Raw genomic sequence first — 22973 nt, 5'->3', positions numbered from 1 at the left:
GGCCAGCCTAACCTGTGCCATAATCATGCTGTCTAATCCGTATCTTGATATGCCACACCTGTGAGGTGGATGGATTATCTCGGCAAAGGAAAAGTGCTCACTAACACAGATTTAGACAGATTTGTGAACAATATTTTAGAGAAATAGGCCTTTTGTGATCTTTGAGTTCAGCTCATGATAAATGGGGGCACAACCAAAAGTGTTACGTCTATAATTTTGTTCAGTGTTACTACAAAACCACTAGTATTTGATTGTATGAGAGACATTTACAGTTTATTTGTTTAGCAGATGCTCTTATCCAAAGAAGCTTAGTATGTACACGTGTTTAGACGCTTGAGGAACAATGTCAGCACAAAAGAGAAAGAGAAGTGCCTGAATACATGAGAACATCTGACACACGCACACACAAACACCCACCACAGATACAGTAGCCACACAAGTTTACACTTTTTCAAAATTAATATAGAGCATACACACATACTTCATTAGATTTTAATACATACTAATCCATCAGATTTTAATATAGAGCGTACACATATACTTCATTAGATTTTAATACAGACCGTACATACTAATCCATCAGATTTTAATACAAACCTTACATACTAATCCATCAGATTTTAATATAGACCTTGCATACTAATCCATCAGATTTGAATACAGACCTTACATACTAATCCATCAGATTTTAATACAGACCTTACATACTAATTCATCAGATTTTAATATAAAGCGTATACACATACTTCATTCGATTTTAATACAGACCTTACATACTAATCCATCAGATTTTAATACAAACCTTACATACTAATACATCAGATTTTAATACTGACCTTACATACTAATCCATTCGATTTTAATACAGACCTTACATACTAATCCATCATATTTTAATACAGATCTTACATACTAATCCATCAGATTTTAATACAAACCTTACATACTAATCCATCAGATTTTAATACTGACCTTACATACTAATCCATCAGATTTTAATACTGACCTTACATACTAATCCATCAGATTTTAATACTGACCTTACATACTAATCCATCAGATTTTAATACTGACCTTACATACTAATCCATTAGATTTGAATACAGACCTTACATACTAATCCATTAGATTTTAATACAGACCTTACATACTAATCCATCAGATTTTAATATAGAACTTGATGCTCAAGTCAGTTCACTATAACATGCTATAAGCTGTGCACCCTGTTATTTTTGATGTTGTTATAATCACCAGATCATCAGGTACATCATAATAAAACTTACACTCAACATGGCAAATACACATTCAATGTACTTTTTATTTTTTTAAGTGACAACTTAAAAGCACTGATTTTGTATACATTTTCAATTGTTTATTTGTTTCGTAACTCTTAATAGCATCAAAAACAAAAAAGGACAAACACCTGCGTTTGGTTTTAGATGCACATTTGACACACATTGTCCAAGAAAGCAGCTGTAGGAGGTAACCTAGATCTAGAGCACAGGCTGTAGACACCCTTCAAATTCCTTGAAAAATAACAGCTAGATTGACACAGTGAGGATTTGTCAGTATTCTTGTATTTAGTAGTGACGCTGCCTGTTAATCTTAAGTCATTATCTCTCTGTAGAGCCTTAGCTCATTCTTAAAGCAGTACTGAGGACAGGAACAAGAGACAAACAGCTCTACAGTCAATTGGCTCAACTGATGGGACAAAAATTCACCTTCATGACCGCAAAACTCCCAAGCCATTTTACATATGCAGTACAGTAGCTATTTTTACCGTTACCAAGGCCCAAATCACAAGCAGCTACTAGTCTTCAGGCTAGTCAATAAAATGAGGTGGAATTTAAAAAGCAAATGAACAAACACACCACCGGATTTTTGGTCATAATTGGTCTTCTTACCAAATTAGCCTACCCGTTTTTCCCCACTACTAAGCATGGGTGTAATCTTTACATGACGTTCCCTTGCATTCCACCATCCTGATTATCCAACCTCGTCACTCAACTGCCGCTTGTCGGTCACTGGAAGCTACTACAACACAGTCCTAACAACCTTATTTACCCTCAATGAATTACTTCATGAGGGCACCAGAGAGAAATGGGAATGCCATATCTTTCACCAGTCATAAAACCGATAATTCTCCTCGATAAAACAGCTGAAATGCTTAAAATGTATGGCATGTCATTTTAAAACATTTTGCTGAATATTTCAATCAGTTATTTATCTTCTGATCACTAAATATTTTAAGAGTAATATAGGCGTTGCATTTTAGAGTAATAAAGTTTAATATGCGAATAATAAATGAATCCAATGCTTACTGACTAGACAATGAATTAGTATCAACGTGAGAACGGGTGGCGGTGCAGGCCAATGATTGCGGTTGGATCCCTCTTTGGTTTTATAGTTCCTAGTCATTCTCTCTTTAGCGCTATTCATCCGGATCAGGTCCCGTTAGCTCATTGTTATTCTGCCCGAGTGAGTGGAAAAGAGGGAGAGAGGGGGATAGTGAGGTAGAGAGTGGACGAGAGTCAGGATATTGTCAGAGAAAGGGAGAGTGGAGAGAGAAGAGAAGACAACCGAGGTTTCTAGCAGTAGGGAGTTAGATGCAGTGGTCGCTGTTCAATCGCGATGGATTTTCTGTCCGGGATGTGCGCGTGAAGGCATGTTGATAATCGGCTCAACAATGAGGAGGTACAGAATGGCACCAAAAGTCTGACCCCGATTCGTGTGAGTAAAAAGAGAAAGGGGGAGGGGGTGATAAAGGACAGAAGAAAGTAGGGAGAGAGACAGAGAAACGAGGGCAGTGGGAGAGATTGAGATTTAGTGCACTGGGGAGTGAACAACCCCCCACTAACGAAGGGAAAGTAATAGAAGAAAAGAGGGGGTTTACGAATCAGACAAAAGCCGAACGGAGTTTTGGTCATCCGTTTTCCCAACAATGAGTTCAGAAAAGGTACGATTCCACTTTGTATAATCTTTCTTGCCCCTTATCTAATTTTAAATGAATTGGTCTGTGTTTTATCTAACCTAGCGATCAACAGGTGTTGCTTAAGAAAGTTAGAGGTACTGACTTTGAAGAGTCTCTAATTTCACACCAACTGCAAGGTCTTGTGAATGACTTAAACTTAATTGATAGAATGTGTTGCATTTCAGACATCTAAGTATTCCAATAGGAGTAATATAGAACGAACCTATAAATCCAATCCACTCTCTTTTTTAAAAGGCATGTTTTGCAGGCGCGTTGTATTTGTTACACATGATGTTACGTGTTTCTCACATTGTTAGTTATGCGGGTGTAATCCCTTGAAAAGTAATGTAGAGCTTGGCAACAGTTTCCACTTGTGGAAGTTATGTATCAGCTGTTTTAGAAATATTGTCATTTTTATATTTCAATAGCTACACATTTAAAAAAAAGTTCATATCATAGTATCCAGTATTCACTATGCCTATATATTAAATATGTGGCTAGGTTGTCTTTTCCATTTTTTCCCCCCAAATTACCAACATGCTTTGAATTACAAGAGATGAATTAACTTCAAAAAAGAATTTCACTCTCTTTAGCTTGATTGGTTGTTGCTAGAAAGATTTGGGCCATGAAAATCTGTAATCAATGACTCAGTTTTGTAACAGGAATTTGTCTAAATCACTAGCTAAAAGTAATTGATCAAGTAATGATGACGTGATAGAATCACAAAATTACCTAAAATTAACTACATTTGGTTTGGATATTACTTAGAAGTTATTTAGCCATTAAAAACGTTGTTCTTAAATGCTACTTAAAGAAAACTGAACCATGGAAAACAGTTTCTCTTGGCACATAGATTACTTTCAAGCAAAAATTGCCTAGATCTAGAGACAATGTACAGTTATACTTTATGTTGGACCTTTATGTTCTAGTTTCCTAAGATCCAACAACAGGCTTTTGATGAAGGACATGTTTAATTGGATTTCATCAGATATTGATAATGCTCTTTGTGCATTAAAGCCTAACCCAATTAGTCTATATAAAAACAAACAAATTGATTCTGTAACTGAGAATGTGTTCAGTCAACAAACCTAGTCAAAAAATATTATTTGTATCAATTGTTGTAAGTCGTTAGTTTTCTCTGTTTTAGCTATGTACCATGCTTATTTTTTTTCCTATTAATACTTTGTCAGCTATAGATCATGGAAGCAGACCCCTGGGCTGTTTGCAGTGCAAGTTTGTAGTGCAAAACACCAAAGGTGGTCAACTGTACTGTACAGAGTTAACTTTAATTTGAATTAAATTATATCCTCCGGTCTACTCAAACAACACCAACATGAATATGACTCCCCAGTGACCACCATCTGACATCATCCAATTAGCCAGTGCAAGACATACTGCAGAAGGCCTGCACACAAACACACACACATACACACGCAAACAACACACGCATACAATATGCTGTCTGAAAGGGGCCTGTGTGTGAGTCTTGGTGGTGAGTGAGGTCAGATGTGTGTTAGTCCCACACGAAGGCCACTGTGCTGTAACACTTCACTGAAGAGGCGTGTTAACAGTATAGAACTTGAACCTGGTCTGTAGCCATCACAGTGGAACACTTATCGTAGCCTGCAGCTCAAATCAGATGCATTTGTCACTTGCTTCACAAACAACGTGTGTAGATTACTTATGTATGGGCACTTTCCCAGGAATGCAAAGTAAAATGTAAGAGGAGAGATACATATAAATACATATAAACAGGGAATACACACTGAATGAAAAATTACTAAATGTAATGAATGACAAAAGCTTGGCTTTATAAACCAGTACTGAACTGATGTTCAGGGGTACGAGGTGGTTGAGGTTTATGTACATGTAGATGGAGGTGAGGTCATTATAAACCAGTACTGAACTGATGTTCAGGGGTACGAGGTGGTTGAGGTTTATATACATGTAGATGGAGGTGAGGTCATTTGACAGGACAGATAATAAACAGTGGAAGCCGCATGGCTGGTGTGTGTCTATGTACCCGGAGGTGGAATCAACTTCTCCTTGAAGATAGGACCGCAAACCTCTGAAGCCCTCCATTTCCAGAGTGTCCAACATAACCGGACGGCCCTCAGCCTACTCCACCACTACAGGGACCCCGTTGTAATTTTGCTTAGGTCATTGGAATCTGTGATTCATCGAGAGCTGTTATCACTTCTCCTTGTCTGGTTGTTTGTTTGGCTCCCAAATGGATTAGGCTAACGCTTCACCAATTAACTTTAGCAAATAAGTACGCCAATTGTATCATTACAACCTGGCATTAATGCAACCCAAAGGCTTCTGCTATCAGTCTGTGCCAAAACAAACATACAATATAACCTCAACCCAGATGAGAACAGTGGAGTTTTCCAATCCCAGACACAAGTGTCAGGACGCTGAATCAACAATGGACGGCAGAGAGAGAATCAGAGCTGAGACAGCCATGCTGCTGGGGGACAGAATTCCCCTGTGGATCAACGGGTGAAGTCTCGCTCAACTCAGTTTTCCCTTTACAGCCCTCCTTTGTCATTGTAGAGAGATTAAGGGAAAACTTTGACCCACATGGGGTAATGGAGCAGGACACAAAACAACACTCCCAGCTATCAGCTCTGGAAGGTCACCCTGCTGTTGAGGAGCCCCAACAGAGCAGGGAGTCTTCAGGACTCACTGGTAGACCGTGATTCAATCAGCTTTGGACCCAGGACACCATGGGTGTAGATTTATCTCAATCACAAACACCTTTATAAGTTGGGTCATGATACAGAAGAGTATAGAGCATTAGACCACTGCCAAAAGTCAACCATCTAACTCTTGTATGTATGTTTGACGTTTCAGGCCATCTCATGCATATTTCTCTGCTTGGGTGTAGGGGGAGACCTCGCATTGAATGATTGAATGTCTCATTAATCGCCTTTCTACTGATATTTCTGTCCACCTTCTTGTGTCCAGGAAACTTCAGTGCTCTGCTGTAAAGATTAGTGGCCTAATTTCCAGGGGAACGACCAGAGAACAAAACAAATCTGAAAGAAAACACCATGTCTCGCTCAGACGAGGTGAACAAGATGACAGAAAGCGTTTATAAGGTGAAGTGTGTGTGTGGATTCCAGACGACTGCCCTAAATAACAGTATCATTTTCTTGAATCTCCATTGTTAGCTATAACGATCGCAGACTGACCAAGCCTATTCGAGAGAAGGCTGCGGTTAATGTTTTTCACTGTGTGTGCTGTAGGGAATTATGGACCAGTTCAACCCCAGTCTGAAGAACTTTGTGACCATGGGGAAACACTATGAGAAAGCCCTGACAGGTGAGAGGGATGTATTCTGCATCTAAATCTATGCTATTTAGTGGAGGTGTAGCACATCGATTCTTACAGGTTGATTATGGGTTTTACAATGTCTTTGGTATAAATGCATTCCACCCCTGATCCCAATTAGAGGAGTGGTGTATAAGGTCCGTGTTACATAGTTCACCTTGCTAAAATGTCTTCCCTTAGGAGTGACAGTCGCGGCCAAGGGCTACTTCGATGCTTTGGTCAAACTGGGCGAACTGGCCAGTGACAGCCAGGGGTCAAAGGAACTGGGTGAGTGATCAGCTGTCTGTGTGAGAGATAGGGATTTAGCGAGGTGAAGTACACCTGGGGTGAATGGGAGAAGACGCAAGCTGAAGTACAGAGTGAGAGATCTGAGGGACATAGAGAGTAAAAGGACTGAGGGAGAGAGTGAAGGAGCAGAGGGAGATAAAGAGTAAAATAACTGAGGGAGAGTGTGAGTGAGGGAACTGAGGGAGAGAGAGAGTAAGGGAACTGAGGGAGAGAGAGAGTGAGGGAACTGAGGGAGAGAGAGAGTGGGGTCATTGTTGAGCGATTAACAACACCGCATGATCTCATTGTAATGCTGAAAACTGTGGGGGAGGGGGGAGTGACAGATAGAGGGGGAGAAAGGGAGTGATGCCAGACACCAGAAATTAGTCTGTTACAGAAGAGACAGTCTTTACACACAGACAGCTGACAACATAGGACACACAGCTTTTACAGACAGAAAAGCTGACAACATAGGACACATAGCTTTTACAGACAGAAAAGCTGACAACATAGGACACACAGCCTTTACAATTAGACAGCTGACAACATAGGACACACAGCCTTTACAAATAGACAGCTGACAACATAGGATACTCAGCCTTTACACATAGACAGCTGACAACATAGGACGCACAGCCTTTACAGACAGACAGCTGACAACATAGGATGCTCAGCCTTTACACACAGACAGCTGACAACATAGGACACTCAGCCTTTACACATAGACAGCTCATAACATAGGCAGAGAACTGATAACATTATTTAGCCAGACAGCAGCTCCAGTTGAGATGAAACAAAATAACACTTTAGGCAAAACGTTGCTGATCCAGACAATGTCACAATCATATGTACTCTATGTATCTACGTGTTTATGTCATATTGTCTATATCCTGTGTGTTCATTTTGTTTCCAGGAGATACGCTATTCCAGATGGCTGAGGTGCATAGACAGATTCAGGTTCAGCTGGAGGACGTGGTGGGTATTGACTGTGTGTGTGTGTGATATGATAGATTGCTGGATATGGTGATACTGTTTCATTAAATGTGTTATGTGATCTACAGTTGAAGCTGTTCCATTCTGAGCTGCTGACACAGTTGGAACAGAAGCTGGATTTGGACATTAAATATCTTACAGTGAGTTCATTCTTTCACCTTTTCTCTTCTACTGTTGCAACTAGGACTATTGCAGCCATGACTACAACGGGGTTTCCTCTGTCGCTCCCTGTGTGTTTTCTCTCTCCTGCTCTCCCTCAACCTCAGGCCACGTTAAAGAAATATCAAAGTGAGCGGAAGTCAAAGTCAGATTCGATTGAGCGGTGCCAGTCCCAGCTGAAGAAGCTACGCAGGAAAAGCCAAGGCAGCCGCCACCCCAACAAGTATGGAGACAGAGAGATGCAGGTAACTGGCATCAGCAACGCCGTTTTATGTCAGTACTGTAATGTGTGGGACATTATGGATGACACACAGAGGGAGCTTTGTTTGACAACACCGCCAGGCTGAAGCGTCTTACACAGCCTCACAAGGGACAGGGAAGTGTGTGCCCGTGTGTGTTGGCGTGGAAGTATGAATGAGATCGAGCAGCAATCAAGCTTATTTTGAGGCAAACAACCAACAGTGTCATTACTTGATGTTAAAAAAGTGCTGCATGTAGGAGGAGAAAGGTCAGGAAGGGAAAATAAGGTATTGGACAGCGGAGGGAAATTAGGTGAAATAAAACATTTTGTGATTTAGATTTCGGTCGTTGCTGCTCACTAGACAGGATTTGATTCTGCTTCCTTCTCTTGGTCCCCTCATTGTGCCTCACTCCTTACCATATATCTTTAATGTAACATATCTCCTTCTGTCCTTCCTCTGTAATTTGTGCATTTTCATAGTGTGTGTTTGCTTTGGGCACACCTGTACGTGACAGTGTGTTTACTAACCCCTGTCAGTATGTGGAGCTGATGAGTCGTCGTCAGGCGGAGCTAGACACGCTTGTTGCCGTGGGTTACCGCTCGGCACTGACCGAGGAGAGGAGACGATACTGCTTCCTTGTGGACCGCCAGTGTTCCGTCACCAAGCTGCTCATCAACTACCACTGCAAGGTAGACACGCAAAACACACACATTGTCTCTGTCCCTCTGGCCCCGGCCGACGATCAACCTGCCTCCTTCCTCCGTGTGTCCAGGTGAGAGAACTCCTGTCGCAGAAGCTGTCGTCATGGCAACAGTCGTGCTCCCAGCCTACTAAACTACCAGAACGAGCACTCAACCTGCTACGTCACACCGCCCCCCAGGGCCCTGGGGTTTCTGGGATAGCTGAGCTCCTCCGACATGCCAAACTGGGCACCGTGCAGCCGGAACAGGTGAGGGCTGGTGTTTATTTTTGAGTTAATCAGAATATTTCTTGGAATAGACAGACACACATGTTCCATTTATTGAAATGATGACACGATTTGAGTATTCTGTTATTTAGACAACATTCAGAGGATATGCAGTAACAAAATTCCTTCATTACCTCTCCTGCTGTCTGTCTCTCAGAGGCTGTCAGTACAGGAGGTCCCTCCCCTGCTGAATGGTGCTGCCCAGCAGCGACCCCTCCCCTCCTCTTCCCAGAGTGACGACCCCCCACCTCTAAACTCCCCCGGATCCCAGACCTTCCACTCCCTTGCTGCCAGCGGAGGGGCCAGTGGAGGAACTGGGACGGGCTCTCCTCAGCACACTAGCATGCCTGACAGTGCCTCAGCTAGCTCCAATGCTAACAACAGAACAAGTGCTAATACCGTCACCTCTGCTAACGCCGCCGCCACTTCATCCACGTCCTCCTCCACGGTCGTCTCCAGCCAAGCCCAGCAGACCTCTCTCATCCTGGCCACCAGTACATCCAGCCTCTCCCCTAGTCTCATCCCCTCCACTATGCTTTCTCTAAGCCAGGGCTCCCCATCCTACTCTTCCCTACAGGGCCTGGCTCTTCCCCTCAGTGCCCCCCATAGTCCTCCACTACCCCACAGTGCACCTCTCTCCAGAGCTATGACCCCATCGCTGCACCACCAGGTGGTGCTCGGAGGAGGGAACACACCATTGCTGTCCCATAATCCCATGTTGATGAAGGCAGCAGAGATGTATGCGACGTCGACGTTGCCGTTGCCAAGGAGACCAGTCAGCGATGCCCGGATGGGAGGGTTTATGGGTAGGTTTTGATACTCCACTTGTAGTTCACTAACACATACTTTTCTTTCCCAGTACAGTGCCTTTTAATAGGGCACATTCCCCCTCTCTTCTCTCATTCTCCTATGTGTTCTTCTCTCTATCTCCCAGGTTCCACTTTGCCCAGAGACAGAGTTCTACCCCTCTCCAGTCCGTCTCGCGTGGAAGCCATGTTTGCCCATGGTCCTGAGGAGTCAGAGGGTAGTGGAGGGGGCGGGGCGTGCCTGCTCCACTTCCTGCCAGGCGATGCACTCAGCCTCCTCATCTCCGAGCCTAGAGATGGGTGGCACTATGGCCAGAACGAGCGGACTGGACGGTATGGGTTAAAACTCGCCATTCAGCTGTCAAAAGGTCCAACTGTTAACTGAAATGACATGTCCAGGCAGTCCATGGCTGTTTTAGGTAATTATTTTGCCGACAATATGAAGAAACCATGTCATCCTCTCTCCTTGACAGGAAAGGCTGGTTCCCCTTCTCCTACACTCAGCCCTACCCTGCTACTCTGGAGCCCCTTGATAGCAGGTTTGTCTCTATAGAAACCAAGAATTGTTATGATGTTAACATGTCATTCCAGAATGTTATTGTCTGAATAGGAAGTTAGCTTTGCAGAGTGATGATAAGATCTTGTTACACTACAAGTCCTATCACTATGGAGTCCACCCTTCCCTGTCTGTCAGAACTGTAGTAATGTCTGCAAACCGGCAGTCAGGATGTTGTCTGAGAGGTCACTGTCACTCAGGGCAGAAAGTAGATTCATTATTTTACTGGTGCAGGTTAACTCACATTTTTCAGAAACACACCTGTTTTCGTGAAAAATGTTTTACTCTTTAAAGCTGAAATATGAAAATGAAATCTTAGGTTACTAAATTGGTATTCCTGCAGATTTGAACTTACATGATGCATAAGTTGTGTAATGATTTACGTCTAAGTTGATAAAATGTAGTTTGACTGATTAATTCATCCTAATTTGGACCATCCTAAATTAGTAAAAACGACAGCACATTTGAAAAGATTATTACGGAGACATGAGGTTTGAACCATTTATTTACTTCTAGGAATAACTACGCGGTTAACATATTATTTTACCAATTTAAGGAATGTCATGCTTTATTGGACATGAAAGTGGTAAGAGATAGAGGTTTTGTTAAAAAGCAGTAGGTTGTAGGTTCCAACCCATAATGCATTAGGACTGGTGAGCCCAGTGCAGTGTCTCAGAACACTGGATCACCCACAACATGTTTTATTTTGGCCCTACCCCTTCTCCCACATATACAGCATGGTTTTATTGATAATCACAGCACAATTTGGAGGGTCTTCCCCAAATTCATTATATCCATTTGTACCTACAGATCTGTATCATCGCGGCAACTCCTAACATATTTAGTAGAGTGAAGAGCAAGCATTACTCATAGACATTCCTGCCAAACTATATTGCTTTTTCCACACTGCTCTTCCAACCAGGGGCACCGTACCGGACCTGCTTACTTTTACCCCTGCTGACACTTGACATGAATATGCCATTTTTTCCCTCTTCTGTTTTTCTTTCTGTGTCATGGACATTTTGATGTCTCCATGCCAACCAGAAAGGACAGAGAAATAAGGAGTAGACCTAACCCAGTATTTCCGTTCTCCTAGGCCGAGTCCTATGCTTTTACCAAGATCAACATCACAGTCGATGAGTTTGCATGATAACTCTCCGCCCTTCATTCTGTTTCAATAGTCAGGACAATGTGCTTGCTCATGGGATTAGGGATGTTGAGTTGAGAAAGACACTTGACACAATTTACTATTTATTCAATTTCTCCAGCTCCCCGCTCCTCTCTAAGGTCAACAGTACCAGTACAGGCCAGTTGGATAAGCTGGTCTCCCCGGGCCTGCCTGCCCTAACCCCTGAGTCAGAGGAGGAAGGCTCCTTCCCACCTCAAAGGGTCAGCACCTTCCGCCCACGCCCCTACAGCATGGCTGACTCCAACCAGGTCAGCCTGAGGCCCAAGTTCAGAGGGGAAGGGGTCGATTGGGCAGGCCCCCCTGAACGACCTGCTCTGTCAATGCTGATTCAAGAGGTAGAGAATATTTAGACTTAAATAATATTGAGTGCAGATATAATATGTAGTGAGTTAATAACATTAACATCTCTATCTCCTTGACTACAGCTCTCCTCAGACTTTGCCTCCCTCCCACCTTCCCCAACCAGGTAACACATTAATTATCTATACAGTTGACACACTGCACTTCACACATTATCTGTACAGTACACTCACTGCACTTTACACATTAATTATATATACTGTAGACTCACTGCACTTCACACATTATCTGTACAGTAGACTCACTGCACTTCACACATTAATTATCTGTACAGTAGACTCACTGCACTTCAAACATTAATTATCTGTACTGTAGACTCACTGCACTTCACACATTCATTATCTGTACTGTAGACTCACTGCACTTCACACATTAATTATCTGTACTGTAGACTCACTGCACTTCACACATTAATTATCTGTAAAGTAGACTCACTGCACTTCACACATTATCTGTACAGTAGACTCACTGAATTATCTATACAGTAGACTCACTGCTCTTCACCTATTAATTATCTGTACTGTAGACTCACTGCACTTCACACATTAATTATCTGTAAAGTAGACTCACTGCACTTCACACATTATCTGTACAGTAGACTCACTGAATTATCTATACAGTAGACTCACTGCACTTCACCTATTAATTATCTGTACTGTAGACTCACTGCACTTCACACATATATTATCTGTAAAGTAGACTCACTGCACTTCACACATTAATTATCTGTACAGTAGACTCACTGAATTATCTATACAGTAGACTCACTGCACTTCACCTATTAATTATCTGTACTGTAGACTCACTGCACTTCACACATTCATTATCTGTACAGTAGACTCACTGCACTTCAATTATCACCATCCCTGGTCCACTTCCTGTTAGGCTTGGTGTACAATTTTGAATTTAGTTTTGAGAATTTGTATTCAGTTCCAATCTTTTAATTTGGAATGTTTAATTTAATTTGATAATTTTTTCCAAACACCATAATGCACATTTACTAGACACTGTGAATGGTTACCAGTAATATGTTCATTAAACCTTTCATTTTAAAAACTGATCCTCCTAGTTTTAAATGATTACTATGGAAAGAAACAACCTAATATTTAATGAAGAAATAAAATTATACAAAGTTCTGATATTTCATTTAGAATTATCCTTACATTTCAAATAGTAGTGTATCAATTTTGTTTATTGAGGTAGGAGACGCCTTTGGAAAGGTATTTGTCAAAGGAAAGACAGTCAAATTCATGTCGGCAGTCAAATTCATGTCGGTTTGTATGAACTTCCAGTTACTTAAATTAAAATTAATTTCCCATTCTGCTTCCTGTGGGTGTGGCCATATCAAGTTCACATTTCAATTATTGTGGCAACATTAATTTAATAGAAAATGTCCAGATTGATCACAGATAAATTAATGTCTACATTTCTGTTTTGCCTGAAATGCACACTGTCTTCCTTGCAGGACCAACCCATTTGCCCACGTCCGGCTCAGAAAGACAGTGACCAATGATCGCTCTGCACCCATCATTGAATAGGACCTGGTTAAGCAACCTATGGAAAGACGTTTTTTTTTTTTATTAGCCGAATCATTGCCAACAATTTAGTGGCATTCCAGTAATTTTCACATGCCATTTGGATGCTGCGTTTCCACTGGTGAATGTAATAAAAATACATGAATCCAGAACAGTATTTGAGGAATACAGAGGAAAAAAGGTGAGGATGGGAATTTGGAGTCAGGGAGGCTAAAAAAAAAAAGAAAAATGTAAGACATTTATTTTGCATGGCTAACACTAACATTTGAGCCCTGAGTATTAATTACTGTATCAAGATGATATCTTGATTTTTTTATAATGTTTATTTTCATTTTACAAAGATTTTCTAGATGTAGTTTTGTTAGTAAATCTTTATTATGGTTGTTAGTCTGTATGCGGAGTTGTGCCAAGAGATATTTTTCATTGTGCCATCAAAAGTGATACAGGAAATTGAAACATTAAGAATTGCAATGTTTTCTTTGTAAGTTGTGATTCAATAGGAATATTTGCCAGCAGTCAGGCTTCCTTTTTCAATACATACATACCAACAACCAATCACTTACTATGCTGATTTATAAAAAAATGTCCACCATTATTTGGTTAGGAAATATTTTACTTACTATTTTATCAATCATTTTTATTAAACATGTTAGTATGTGATGTGTGCTTTATGAGAAATGTACTTACAAGATCAACTGACAAATTAAGGGATTTCATATGATTTGATATACCCAAATACAGTAGATTGCATAGCAAAGCTGGTGCAGATGTTTGGTACAGTAGCAATGCATTATGTTGGGTATCCCATACTTTTGTTTGTATAAGACAGGTAGAAGTGGTAAGAAGCAGTTGAAGGGTTTGGATGATGATTCTTTGTGGAAAAGTGTTGGAGAAATTGACATTTTGTTGTGGGATAAAAGTATAAGAAAAGTGATGGACTTCAGCTCTAGTTTTTACTAGTGTCTAGTCGACACCTAACAGATATTAGTTGCATGTTTACCAATTGCAAATCGTACAGAACCGTAAAAAGGTTTGTTGAGGCCAAGAGGAATGATAACATTGTGTCAACATTGGAAGTGTCGAAGAAAGTATTTGGAAAGTGGATTAGTGTGTGAGCAAGTGCCAATGGTAAACTAGATGTACAAAGTAATATTTTTCACTCACCTTCTCTCTGTCCTCTATCTCTCTAGTAAGACTTGTCATCTAGAAAAGTGTTGAGAGTTGATAGATTGAGGGTTTAGGCTGAAATATTTGGGTAAATTGAGATGTTCTGTATGATCTTCTTTCTAATTTCAGTAATTTACAGTGTAAATTTCCTCCTATTTGCGTGTTAAGTTGCAGCTAAATTCTCTAACATAGCCTCTGAAATGATTGCCTTTCTTGCTATGTGAATTCTAACACCCAATAAATAACATTCCTCAATGTTAAAATTGTTAACAAATAACATTGTTGTTTTGAATGCTAAAGCTTATACCAATTACAAAATCACACAGTGCTATAAAAGCTAATATCTTGTTTAATCTTAAGATAAAATGATTTTACTAGTTTTTCTTTTATCTTATAGTGGCCAATTTGTTACTGTCCTAATCTCTGTCAAAATATTATGTTTTACTCAGGGTTGATTCTGAAGTTGCAAATAAGTTTTGAATTTGAACTAATTGAGGTCACAGCCCACTTGAAGTAGAATTTGTAATAATTGAAATTCAAAAATATAATATTATTATTTCATGTATCATAAAGATGATTACTTTACATCCTGAATGTAAGAGAACCCAAAATTACAAAAATACAATTTAGTTATAATGTGAATAATGTGAATTTTATATCTGTTGTTTTAATATGAGTCCAGATGCTTTTGGGAAAACATTTGTGTAAAAGATGAGTCTACTATATTTCATTAATGGAATTTACTCAAATTTGGTTTAAATTTAATTATATAAATCATTATTTTGCTTCCAGTAGGGTGTGACCACTTCACTAGAATTGCATTCAGAAATTCCAAATACCCTGCTTTGATATGAAGCTTAATTAGACTACGATGTAGTTATAAAAGACTAGAACAGAATGTTGTGGTGAATATTCTGGCTCTATATTCAGGGTGCATCTGATAGGAAATGAAAATTACTAGAGCCGGAAAGTATTGTTGTACAACTATGGATATAACATTCTGAAATGTTGAAAATGATGGTAACACCATTTTGGTGAAACAGCTGGGATTTCAACTTGTTCATGTGGAATGGAAATGTTGGCCTACTTTGTGATGTCCTGTCGAATACACCACAGACTGTTCATCTGGGTAAGGGAATGGGCGCTAGACCATACGTAAATATTTCCCAATACCCTGATGGTTGGATAGGAGGTTCAGGAAAACTGCATATCATTTTTTCCCCCAGAAAATAAACACACACTGGTTTATAGACAAACAGTAATAATATTTTTTTTTAAATTGAAATCAGTCTGCATTGGGAATTAAAACAGGTGTTTAAGAACATAGCCTCTGCTCATACTTATTTCAGTTTTTTTATGTTAAAAAAAACAAACTTACGGAGTCAAACAACCACCATGCACAGTAAGTATTATCAAAAACCTTACGTCTTGGATCATAAAGGTTAGAGTGCATACTGTATTGATTACACATTCCAAATTAAATGGATATATTATTTATTTAATTAAATGGTTAATCACTACATGTTCATCTTTGCATTGAACAACTAAACCACTAAACCATTTAGCAGGCATAAATTATAAAAAAGTAAACACACACTTTCAGTGGAATTGAGAGAGGCTCTGCTTCCCAAACAGTTATTTTTGTAAGGGCAGCCTCTGTCAAGACGTTTCCGGACAGACCTTCAGTCCGTTTACAATTTGCACTGCTCTCTGTGAGACGTTGGTTTGCTGTGACCAGGACTTTTATCTTAATGCTTCTGGCCTCTATAACTCAGCAGTACTGAGAGGCTGTGACTTAAACAATTACACCACTCAGGCACCCACAAATCAAATCTTTAAACAAACCTTCATAACAGCTGACATATTTCGGAACTGTAGGTACAGAGGATCCAAAAAAACAGCTGAGACTAGTGTGAACAGTCAGAGGTTAAATGAAAATATCGGATGGGCCAGTAACCGAAAGGCTGCTGGCCTGTATCCCTGAGCTGACAAAGTAAACTGAATGTGTCACTGTGCCCTTGAGCAAGGCACAAAACCTTCATTACTCATATAAGTTAACCTTGTGAAACAAATGTATTTATTGTACGTGTTAGTTCAGAGTTTTGTGTATGGATGTTGTGTCTTATAAACCCATGTGGGCTGGGCACCAACTGGTGAACAACAAAGAAACAACAATCAATGGTGTAAAAAGGGGGGCCAGTCCAAGAGTCAACTTAAGCATAAGCAGTGGTATTGAAAACTTTACCAATTTTAAATAATCACCAGGGTTTAAAGGATACAGAATTAGAAAGAGATTCTGTAACTTTAACGTCTCAAATAATTCTCTTCACCTTGGCCCTACATGGGCATTCATGCACTCCTACGTCTTTTGCAAATGTGTTGGGACACACGTTTCTTCCTTAACAATGTCCCACACAATTGACTACTTTAAAATGGTTGCAGCACTGCAATATAAATGTCCAATTAAAACCTCACTTCATCTCTATGAACAGATCATAATTCAATTATTGTTTCCCACCTCCCTTCTCTGTGTTCATCCCCATACTCATTTCTGAATTGTGTTGCCCTTATATTAAAGTACATACACAGCTATTAGCATACTCTATCTACTGTAGGGTTTCTGAGTCTTACTAATATTTATGGGGGAAAATGTACTTGGCTCAAGCGTGTGTAAATCCACAAAATGTTAAACATCTTCTGAAATTCTGGTTTTATTATAAAGGACACTACACTCACCTAAAGGATTATTAGGAACACCATACTAATACTGTGTTTGACCCCCTTTCGCCTTCAGAACTGCCCTAATTCTACGTGGCATTGATTCAACAAGGTGCTGAAAGCATTCTTTAGAAATGTTGGCCCATATTGATAAGATAGAAACTTGCAGTTGATGGAGATTTGTGGGATGCACATCCAGGGCATGAAGCTCCCGTTCCACCACATCCCAAATATGCTCTATTGGGTTGAGATCTGGTGACTGTGGGGGCCATTTCAGTACAGTGAACTCATTCTCATGTTCAAGAAACCAATTTGAAATGATTCGAGCTTTGTGATATGGTGCATTATCCTGCTGGAAGTAGCCATCAGAGGATGGGTACATGGTGGTCATAAAGGGATGGACATGGTCAGAAACAATGCTCAGGTAGGCCGTGGCATTTAAACTATGCCCAATTGGCACTAAGGGGCCTAAAGTGTGCCAAGAAAACATCCCCCACACCATTACACCACCACCACCAGCCTGCAGAGTGGTAACAAGGCATGATGGATCCATCTCTACCATCTGAATGTCTCAACAGAATTTGAGACTCATCAGACCAGGCAACATTCTTCCAGTCTTCAACTGTCCAATTTTGGTGAGCTCGTGCAAATTGTAGCCTCTTTTTCCTATTTGTAGTGGAGATGAGTGGTACCCGGTGGGGTCTTCTGCTGTTGTAGCCTATCTGCCTCAAGGTTGTGCGTGTTGTGGCTTCACAAATGCTTTGCTGCATACCTCGGTTGTAATGAGTGATTATTTCAGTCAAAGTTGCTCTTCTATCAGCTTCAATCAGTCGGCCCATTCTCCTCTGACCTCTAGCATCAACAAGGCATTTTCGCCCACAGGACTGCCGCATACTGGATATTTTTCCCTTTTCACACCATTCTTTGTAAACCCTAGAAATGGTTGTGCGTGAAAATCCCAGTAACTGAGCAGATTGTGAAATACTCAGAGCGGCCCGTCTGGCACCAACAACCATGCCACGCTCAAAATTGCTTAAATCAACTTTCTTTCCCATTCTGACATTCAGTTTGGAGTTCAGGAGATTGTCTTGACCAGGACCACACCCCTAAATGCATTGAAGCAACTGCCATGTGATTGGTTGATTAGATAATTGCATTAATGAGAAATTGAACAGGTGTTCCTAATAATCCTTTAGGTGAGTGTATGCTACAATATTCATAATTTTCAAAATCCTATCAATAGTTACCATCCCAAAAGAATGCAAGAACAAAGCTGGTGACATTAAATAAAGAATCTTTATTGTGGGAAGTAGATAGGGACAGAAACAATGGGTTGTGGACTGTACAGGAATGGGCTGTTACAGGTTTTTAAACCAATCCAGGTTTGGTCCTTTAGGTTCAGACGGGTGGCTGGGGATGTCATCCATCTTGCCATCATTTCGGACAGGAACTGGAGGGAAAGGAAAAAGGTTATTTTTGCAAACCGTAGTCCAGGGCCCAAATCCTCAATTTGCTTATTAATAGTATGATGCTGTCAGCTTCTTAGCAGCATGTGTTTTTGATTCTACAACTCCAAACAGATTTTTTTCATTTTAAGATGCATTGGTATGTAGCGAAACTGCATTTTCCTTTTAAGTGCATTGTTACCTTACATACCAGGCCACTTCATAATTTGCTGTGTTACTTATCACTTTTTATGCAGTTCCCAGGGGAGAATCAGGGGGGCTTTCACCAAATTCAGCTCAAGAGCTGAACGAAAGATGCTCATACCAGTCTCTAAGAACCCCATGGTAATATCTAAGGATCTACAGGCCTCTAGCCACAATCAATGTCAAAGTGCATGAGTCAACTGTCAGAAAGGGACTGCACAAACCTGGCCTTCATGAGAGGTCAGAAAGGAAGACTTTGCTCTACAAAAAATATCAATATATTACTGATATTTGCCAGACAACACATGCCCAATGACTAAAACTGCCAGAACAATGAGCTCTGGACTGATGAGTGAAAGGTGGAGTTGTTTGGCCACAATGCCAGACGCCATGATTTTGTGAAAACTGAACACTGCCTTTGAACAGGAGAAACATCAACAGTAAAGCATGGAGGCAGTGGCATTATGCTTTGGGACTGTTGCCGCTCAGGACCATACCAACTTGCCATCATTGAGTCAATCATGAATTCCATATTTTAGCAGAGAATTCTTAAGGAGAATGAGGCCATTTGTCAAAAAGCTGAAACAAACATGGATCTTGGAAAATGATCACAAGAAAAGCAACATCATAATGTCTCAATCCTATCGTAATATCAGAAATAAAAATGTTGGGGGGGTTGACGACTTGTAGTGAAGCAATACTGTAAGAAAAGTAGGCAAAAATTCCTCCCAGTCAATATAAAAAAAACTGAAAATGTACAGATATAAAAAGTTTACACACCCCTGTTAAAATGGCAGGTTATTGTAATGTAAAAGAATGAGACAAAGATAAATCATGTCAGAACCTTTTCCACTTTTAATGTGACCTATAACGTGAACTATTCAATTGAAAAATAAACTGAAATCTTTGAGGGGGAAAAATAAAAACTAATACTTTGTTGAAGAACCTTTTGATTTTATTACAGCACTCAGTCTTTTTGGGTAGACGTCTATTAGCATGGCACATCTTGATGTGACAATATTTTTCCACTCTTCTTTGCAAAAGGGCTCTAAATCTGTCAGATTGCGAGGACATCTCCTGTGCACAGCCCTCTTCAGATAACCCCACAGATGTTCAATTGGATTCAGGTCTGGGCTCTGACTGGGCCATTCCAAAACATTAATAATCTTCGGTCGAAGCCATGATTTTGTGGATTTGGATGTGTCATTGTCGTGCTGAAAGGTGAATTTCATCTTCAGCTTTCTAACGGATGCCTGAAGGTTTTGTGCCAAAACCGCCTGGTATTTGGAACTGTTCATTATTCCCTCGACCCTGACTAAGGCCCCGGTTCCAGCTAAAGAAACAGCCCCAAAGGCTTCCGTCTTGCCACCCTACCCCATAGCCCATTTATATGAAGAATACGGGAAATTGTTGTCACATGTAGCACACAGCCAGTACTAGCCAGAAATTCCTGCAGTTCCTTTAATGTTGCTGTAGGCCTCTTGGAAGCCTCCCTGACCAGTTTTCTTCTCGTCTTTTCATCAATTTTGGAGGAACGTCCAAAATAGTTCTTGGTAATGTCTCTGTTGTGCCATATTTACTCCACTGGGTACAAAACTATTTTGTACCCTTCTCCTTACTGATATATTTCAAGAACAGCTGAACTTTATTTGTGATTAATCAGAGTCACTTTAAATGATGGCAGGTGGGTAATGACTTCTATTTAACATGAGTTTGAATGTAATTCTGAACACAGCCACATCCCCAGTTATAAGAGGGTGTGCACACTTATGCCACCAGGTTATTGTAAGGTTTTTATTTTTCCCCCTTTCAATTGAATTGTTCACATTATAGGTCACATTGGAAAAGGTTCTCATTCCTTTACTTCACAAAACGCTGGCATTTTAACAGGGGTGTGTAGACTTTTTATAACCACTGTATTTCAGCCAAAGGGGGCAACACTACCTATTGAAGTTAGGGGTGTACTTATTTTTATAGATCTATAAAATTGCATTTATTACGTTAGGTTACACTATGCTGTAGAGAAGATAACATATCCATATGTACAAAGTTAAAAATGAAAAGATAACATTTTAGGGGTTGTACTTATTCAGATTACTTTATATATTGCCATCCCAGTTTCAGCTTACTTGCAGAAGGCAGCAGGTTTTCTGTTCAGGAACCTTTGGTAAAGTAACTTTGCCTTTGATGGGAAAATTGGTACTCATAGTTTAGCACTTGCACTGTAATTTACTACCCGATAGTGGGAAACTAGAGAAACCGCTGAATTGATCCTGAAATCAAGTGAATTGTTACAATTAACACAGGCTGAGGTGTGATTTTGTGGGTGAAAGCTGAGCTAATTTAGATGCTATTACAAGGAGGGTGAAGAATTATGTAATTATGACATTTCAGTGTTGTATGTTTTATACATACACTAATTTATTTTCAATATAAACATCTCTAATAAAAGTGTGAATAATGGTGCTTAAATAAGATGGGGGGAAAACATAGGGACTGACACAAGTAAATGTGAAAAACTCTCATAATCTGCTTGTCTTTTTTCAACACAAATTTCCTCTACTAATCATAATTACTGTGAATAATAATTACTGTGAATAATTCAGCCTCAGAAAATCAATAAATACTTTTTTTAATTGCTTTGGATTGTTTTGAGTGATGAAGTAAGTTAGCCAATCGGCAGAGTTTGGGCATCACATAAGGTATTATGACCTATTTTACCTATTTAAAAATACATTGATGGAGTAAACAGTTTAGAAGGCAAATGATTAGTGTTTTACTGAAAATACAATGATCTCATCTGTTTGTATTTAGGTTTCCAAAATAATGAATTCCCCCTGCGAGCACTCTACCAATCTTCTACAGGCCATGGTATCATGCAGCTATATCTATTCAGTTCGGCTTGTATAAAGAAGAATATGTTAAGGGTAGGCCCATTACAACAAAGCATTTTATAGAGAAACCAAGTGGCACAAACACACAGATTTAGAGGATACTGGTATATCCTGAGACTAAACAGGCAATTCACTTTTGATTATCTGTTAGAAATTGTTCAATGGCTTACCTGGGTAGTTATATGGCACAGCTTTATTCATCATTCCTGAGTACTTTGTGTAGGGACTCACTAATGGAATCAAGACAGCTGGAAAGATATATATATAAAATATCACTAAAAATATGTTGAACCAAGTAAACACAATATATCAATTCAGGAAGGGGGCAGAGTTTCTCATGTGTGTTATCTCACATCAGAATCCTTATGAGTAACTACTGTTGAGTTGAGATTATTATAAGATATGAGCACTACATACTAAGACGTTGATGTTTTAGACCTCATAAGATGTACAGACCAGAGACCCCAATTGCGCAGGAGACCACTATCACTGGTTCTTTATTCCATGCATTCTTCAGGAAGGCTGCAATTCCTGGACAGGCAAACACACATTTAGATAACAAACGTACCAACGGTGTTATGCATTACATATGATCCAGTGACCAATAAAGTATATTGTTAAGCTATGTATATATAGATAGTAAGCTTAGCTTGTATTACGTAAATCTATCTACAGTACATACCAGTCACACATTTGTTTGAGTCTCATAAGAAATCAAAAGATCAAATTCGGCTAGTCTGTTTACACACTAACTGCTCAATCCAGACGAGGGGGATTTAGATTGGTCAAACTGAATGATCAGACTACTTAATTATGCTTTTGACTACAAGGTAATGAATAAAGTACAGCAACCAGACAAAACAAACCCGCTAACGTAACGTCGTTATCTAGCTAACGCGTAGGTATATTCGCCCAAGCCAAGGTCACATCATTTCTTTGACGTTGCGTATTATAATATGCATACAAAGAGTATATTCGATGTTTAGTTACAATTATTAATATCTTAGTGATAAGACAGTTGTTCGTTTGATATAGGAATTATATCTTCCTAGCAACTAAACTATGAAGATAGAAATGTAACTGACCCGCCATGTTGCTCTTTGTAGTTTGGCTGGTGTTGGTAAACATGGGAACTGTAGTCCATAAAATTCCTGACGTATAACA

The 22973-nt window shown here is 39.9% G+C and overlaps 2 protein-coding genes across 3 annotated transcripts; one reads left to right on the top strand and one right to left on the bottom strand.

The window, feature by feature from the left end:
• Positions 1 to 2482: 2482 nt before the first annotated feature.
• Positions 2483 to 15847, top strand: zgc:158689 (I-BAR_IMD_IRSp53 and SH3_Irsp53_BAIAP2L domain-containing protein). Of its 2 annotated transcripts, none has more exons than XM_010884842.4 (15): positions 2483 to 2730; positions 5942 to 6075; positions 6223 to 6298; positions 6488 to 6574; positions 7488 to 7549; positions 7636 to 7707; positions 7834 to 7971; positions 8505 to 8657; positions 8741 to 8917; positions 9093 to 9741; positions 9870 to 10074; positions 10215 to 10280; positions 11566 to 11821; positions 11912 to 11952; positions 13312 to 15847. In XM_010884842.4, the coding sequence occupies exons 2-15, from the start codon at positions 6028 to 6030 to the stop codon at positions 13382 to 13384; spliced, it is 2103 nt and encodes a 700-aa protein (XP_010883144.1). In that variant the 5' UTR covers positions 2483 to 2730; positions 5942 to 6027; the 3' UTR covers positions 13385 to 15847. The 2 variants fall into 2 exon arrangements, with proteins under 2 accessions (XP_010883144.1, XP_010883143.1); XM_010884841.4 differs by having other exon boundaries at positions 2483 to 2956; positions 13312 to 15846.
• A 2696-nt stretch (positions 15848 to 18543) lies between these two features.
• On the bottom strand, positions 18544 to 22970 carry ndufa3 (NADH:ubiquinone oxidoreductase subunit A3). The gene is made up of 4 exons (XM_010884854.5): positions 22895 to 22970; positions 22266 to 22340; positions 21980 to 22057; positions 18544 to 18716 (listed from the first exon to the last, which is right to left on the bottom strand). The coding sequence occupies exons 1-4, from the start codon at positions 22935 to 22937 to the stop codon at positions 18625 to 18627; spliced, it is 288 nt and encodes a 95-aa protein (XP_010883156.2). The 5' UTR covers positions 22938 to 22970; the 3' UTR covers positions 18544 to 18624.
• Positions 22971 to 22973: the final 3 nt, after the last annotated feature.

The sequence above is a fragment of the Esox lucius genome, chromosome 20, assembly GCF_011004845.1.
Source record: "Esox lucius isolate fEsoLuc1 chromosome 20, fEsoLuc1.pri, whole genome shotgun sequence".
Lineage (NCBI taxonomy): Eukaryota > Metazoa > Chordata > Actinopteri > Esociformes > Esocidae > Esox > Esox lucius.
This window is presented reverse-complemented; position numbering and strand designations above follow the sequence as displayed.

Coding starts and splice junctions, on each gene's coding strand:
- zgc:158689 (XM_010884842.4), top strand. CDS start 6,028: ATGTCTCGCTCAGACGAGGTGAACAAGATGACAGAAAGCGTTTATAAG. Junction 6,299..6,487: donor CTATGAGAAAGCCCTGACAG/GTGAGAGGGATG, acceptor GTCTTCCCTTAG/GAGTGACAGTCGCGGCCAAG. Junction 9,742..9,869: donor CCGGATGGGAGGGTTTATGG/GTAGGTTTTGAT, acceptor TCTATCTCCCAG/GTTCCACTTTGCCCAGAGAC.
- ndufa3 (XM_010884854.5), bottom strand. CDS start 22,937: ATGTTTACCAACACCAGCCAAACTACAAAGAGCAACATGGCGG. Junction 22,341..22,894: donor TACAAAGAGCAACATGGCGG/GTCAGTTACATT, acceptor TTGCCTGTCCAG/GAATTGCAGCCTTCCTGAAG. Junction 22,058..22,265: donor CTGCGCAATTGGGGTCTCTG/GTCTGTACATCT, acceptor ATATCTTTCCAG/CTGTCTTGATTCCATTAGTG.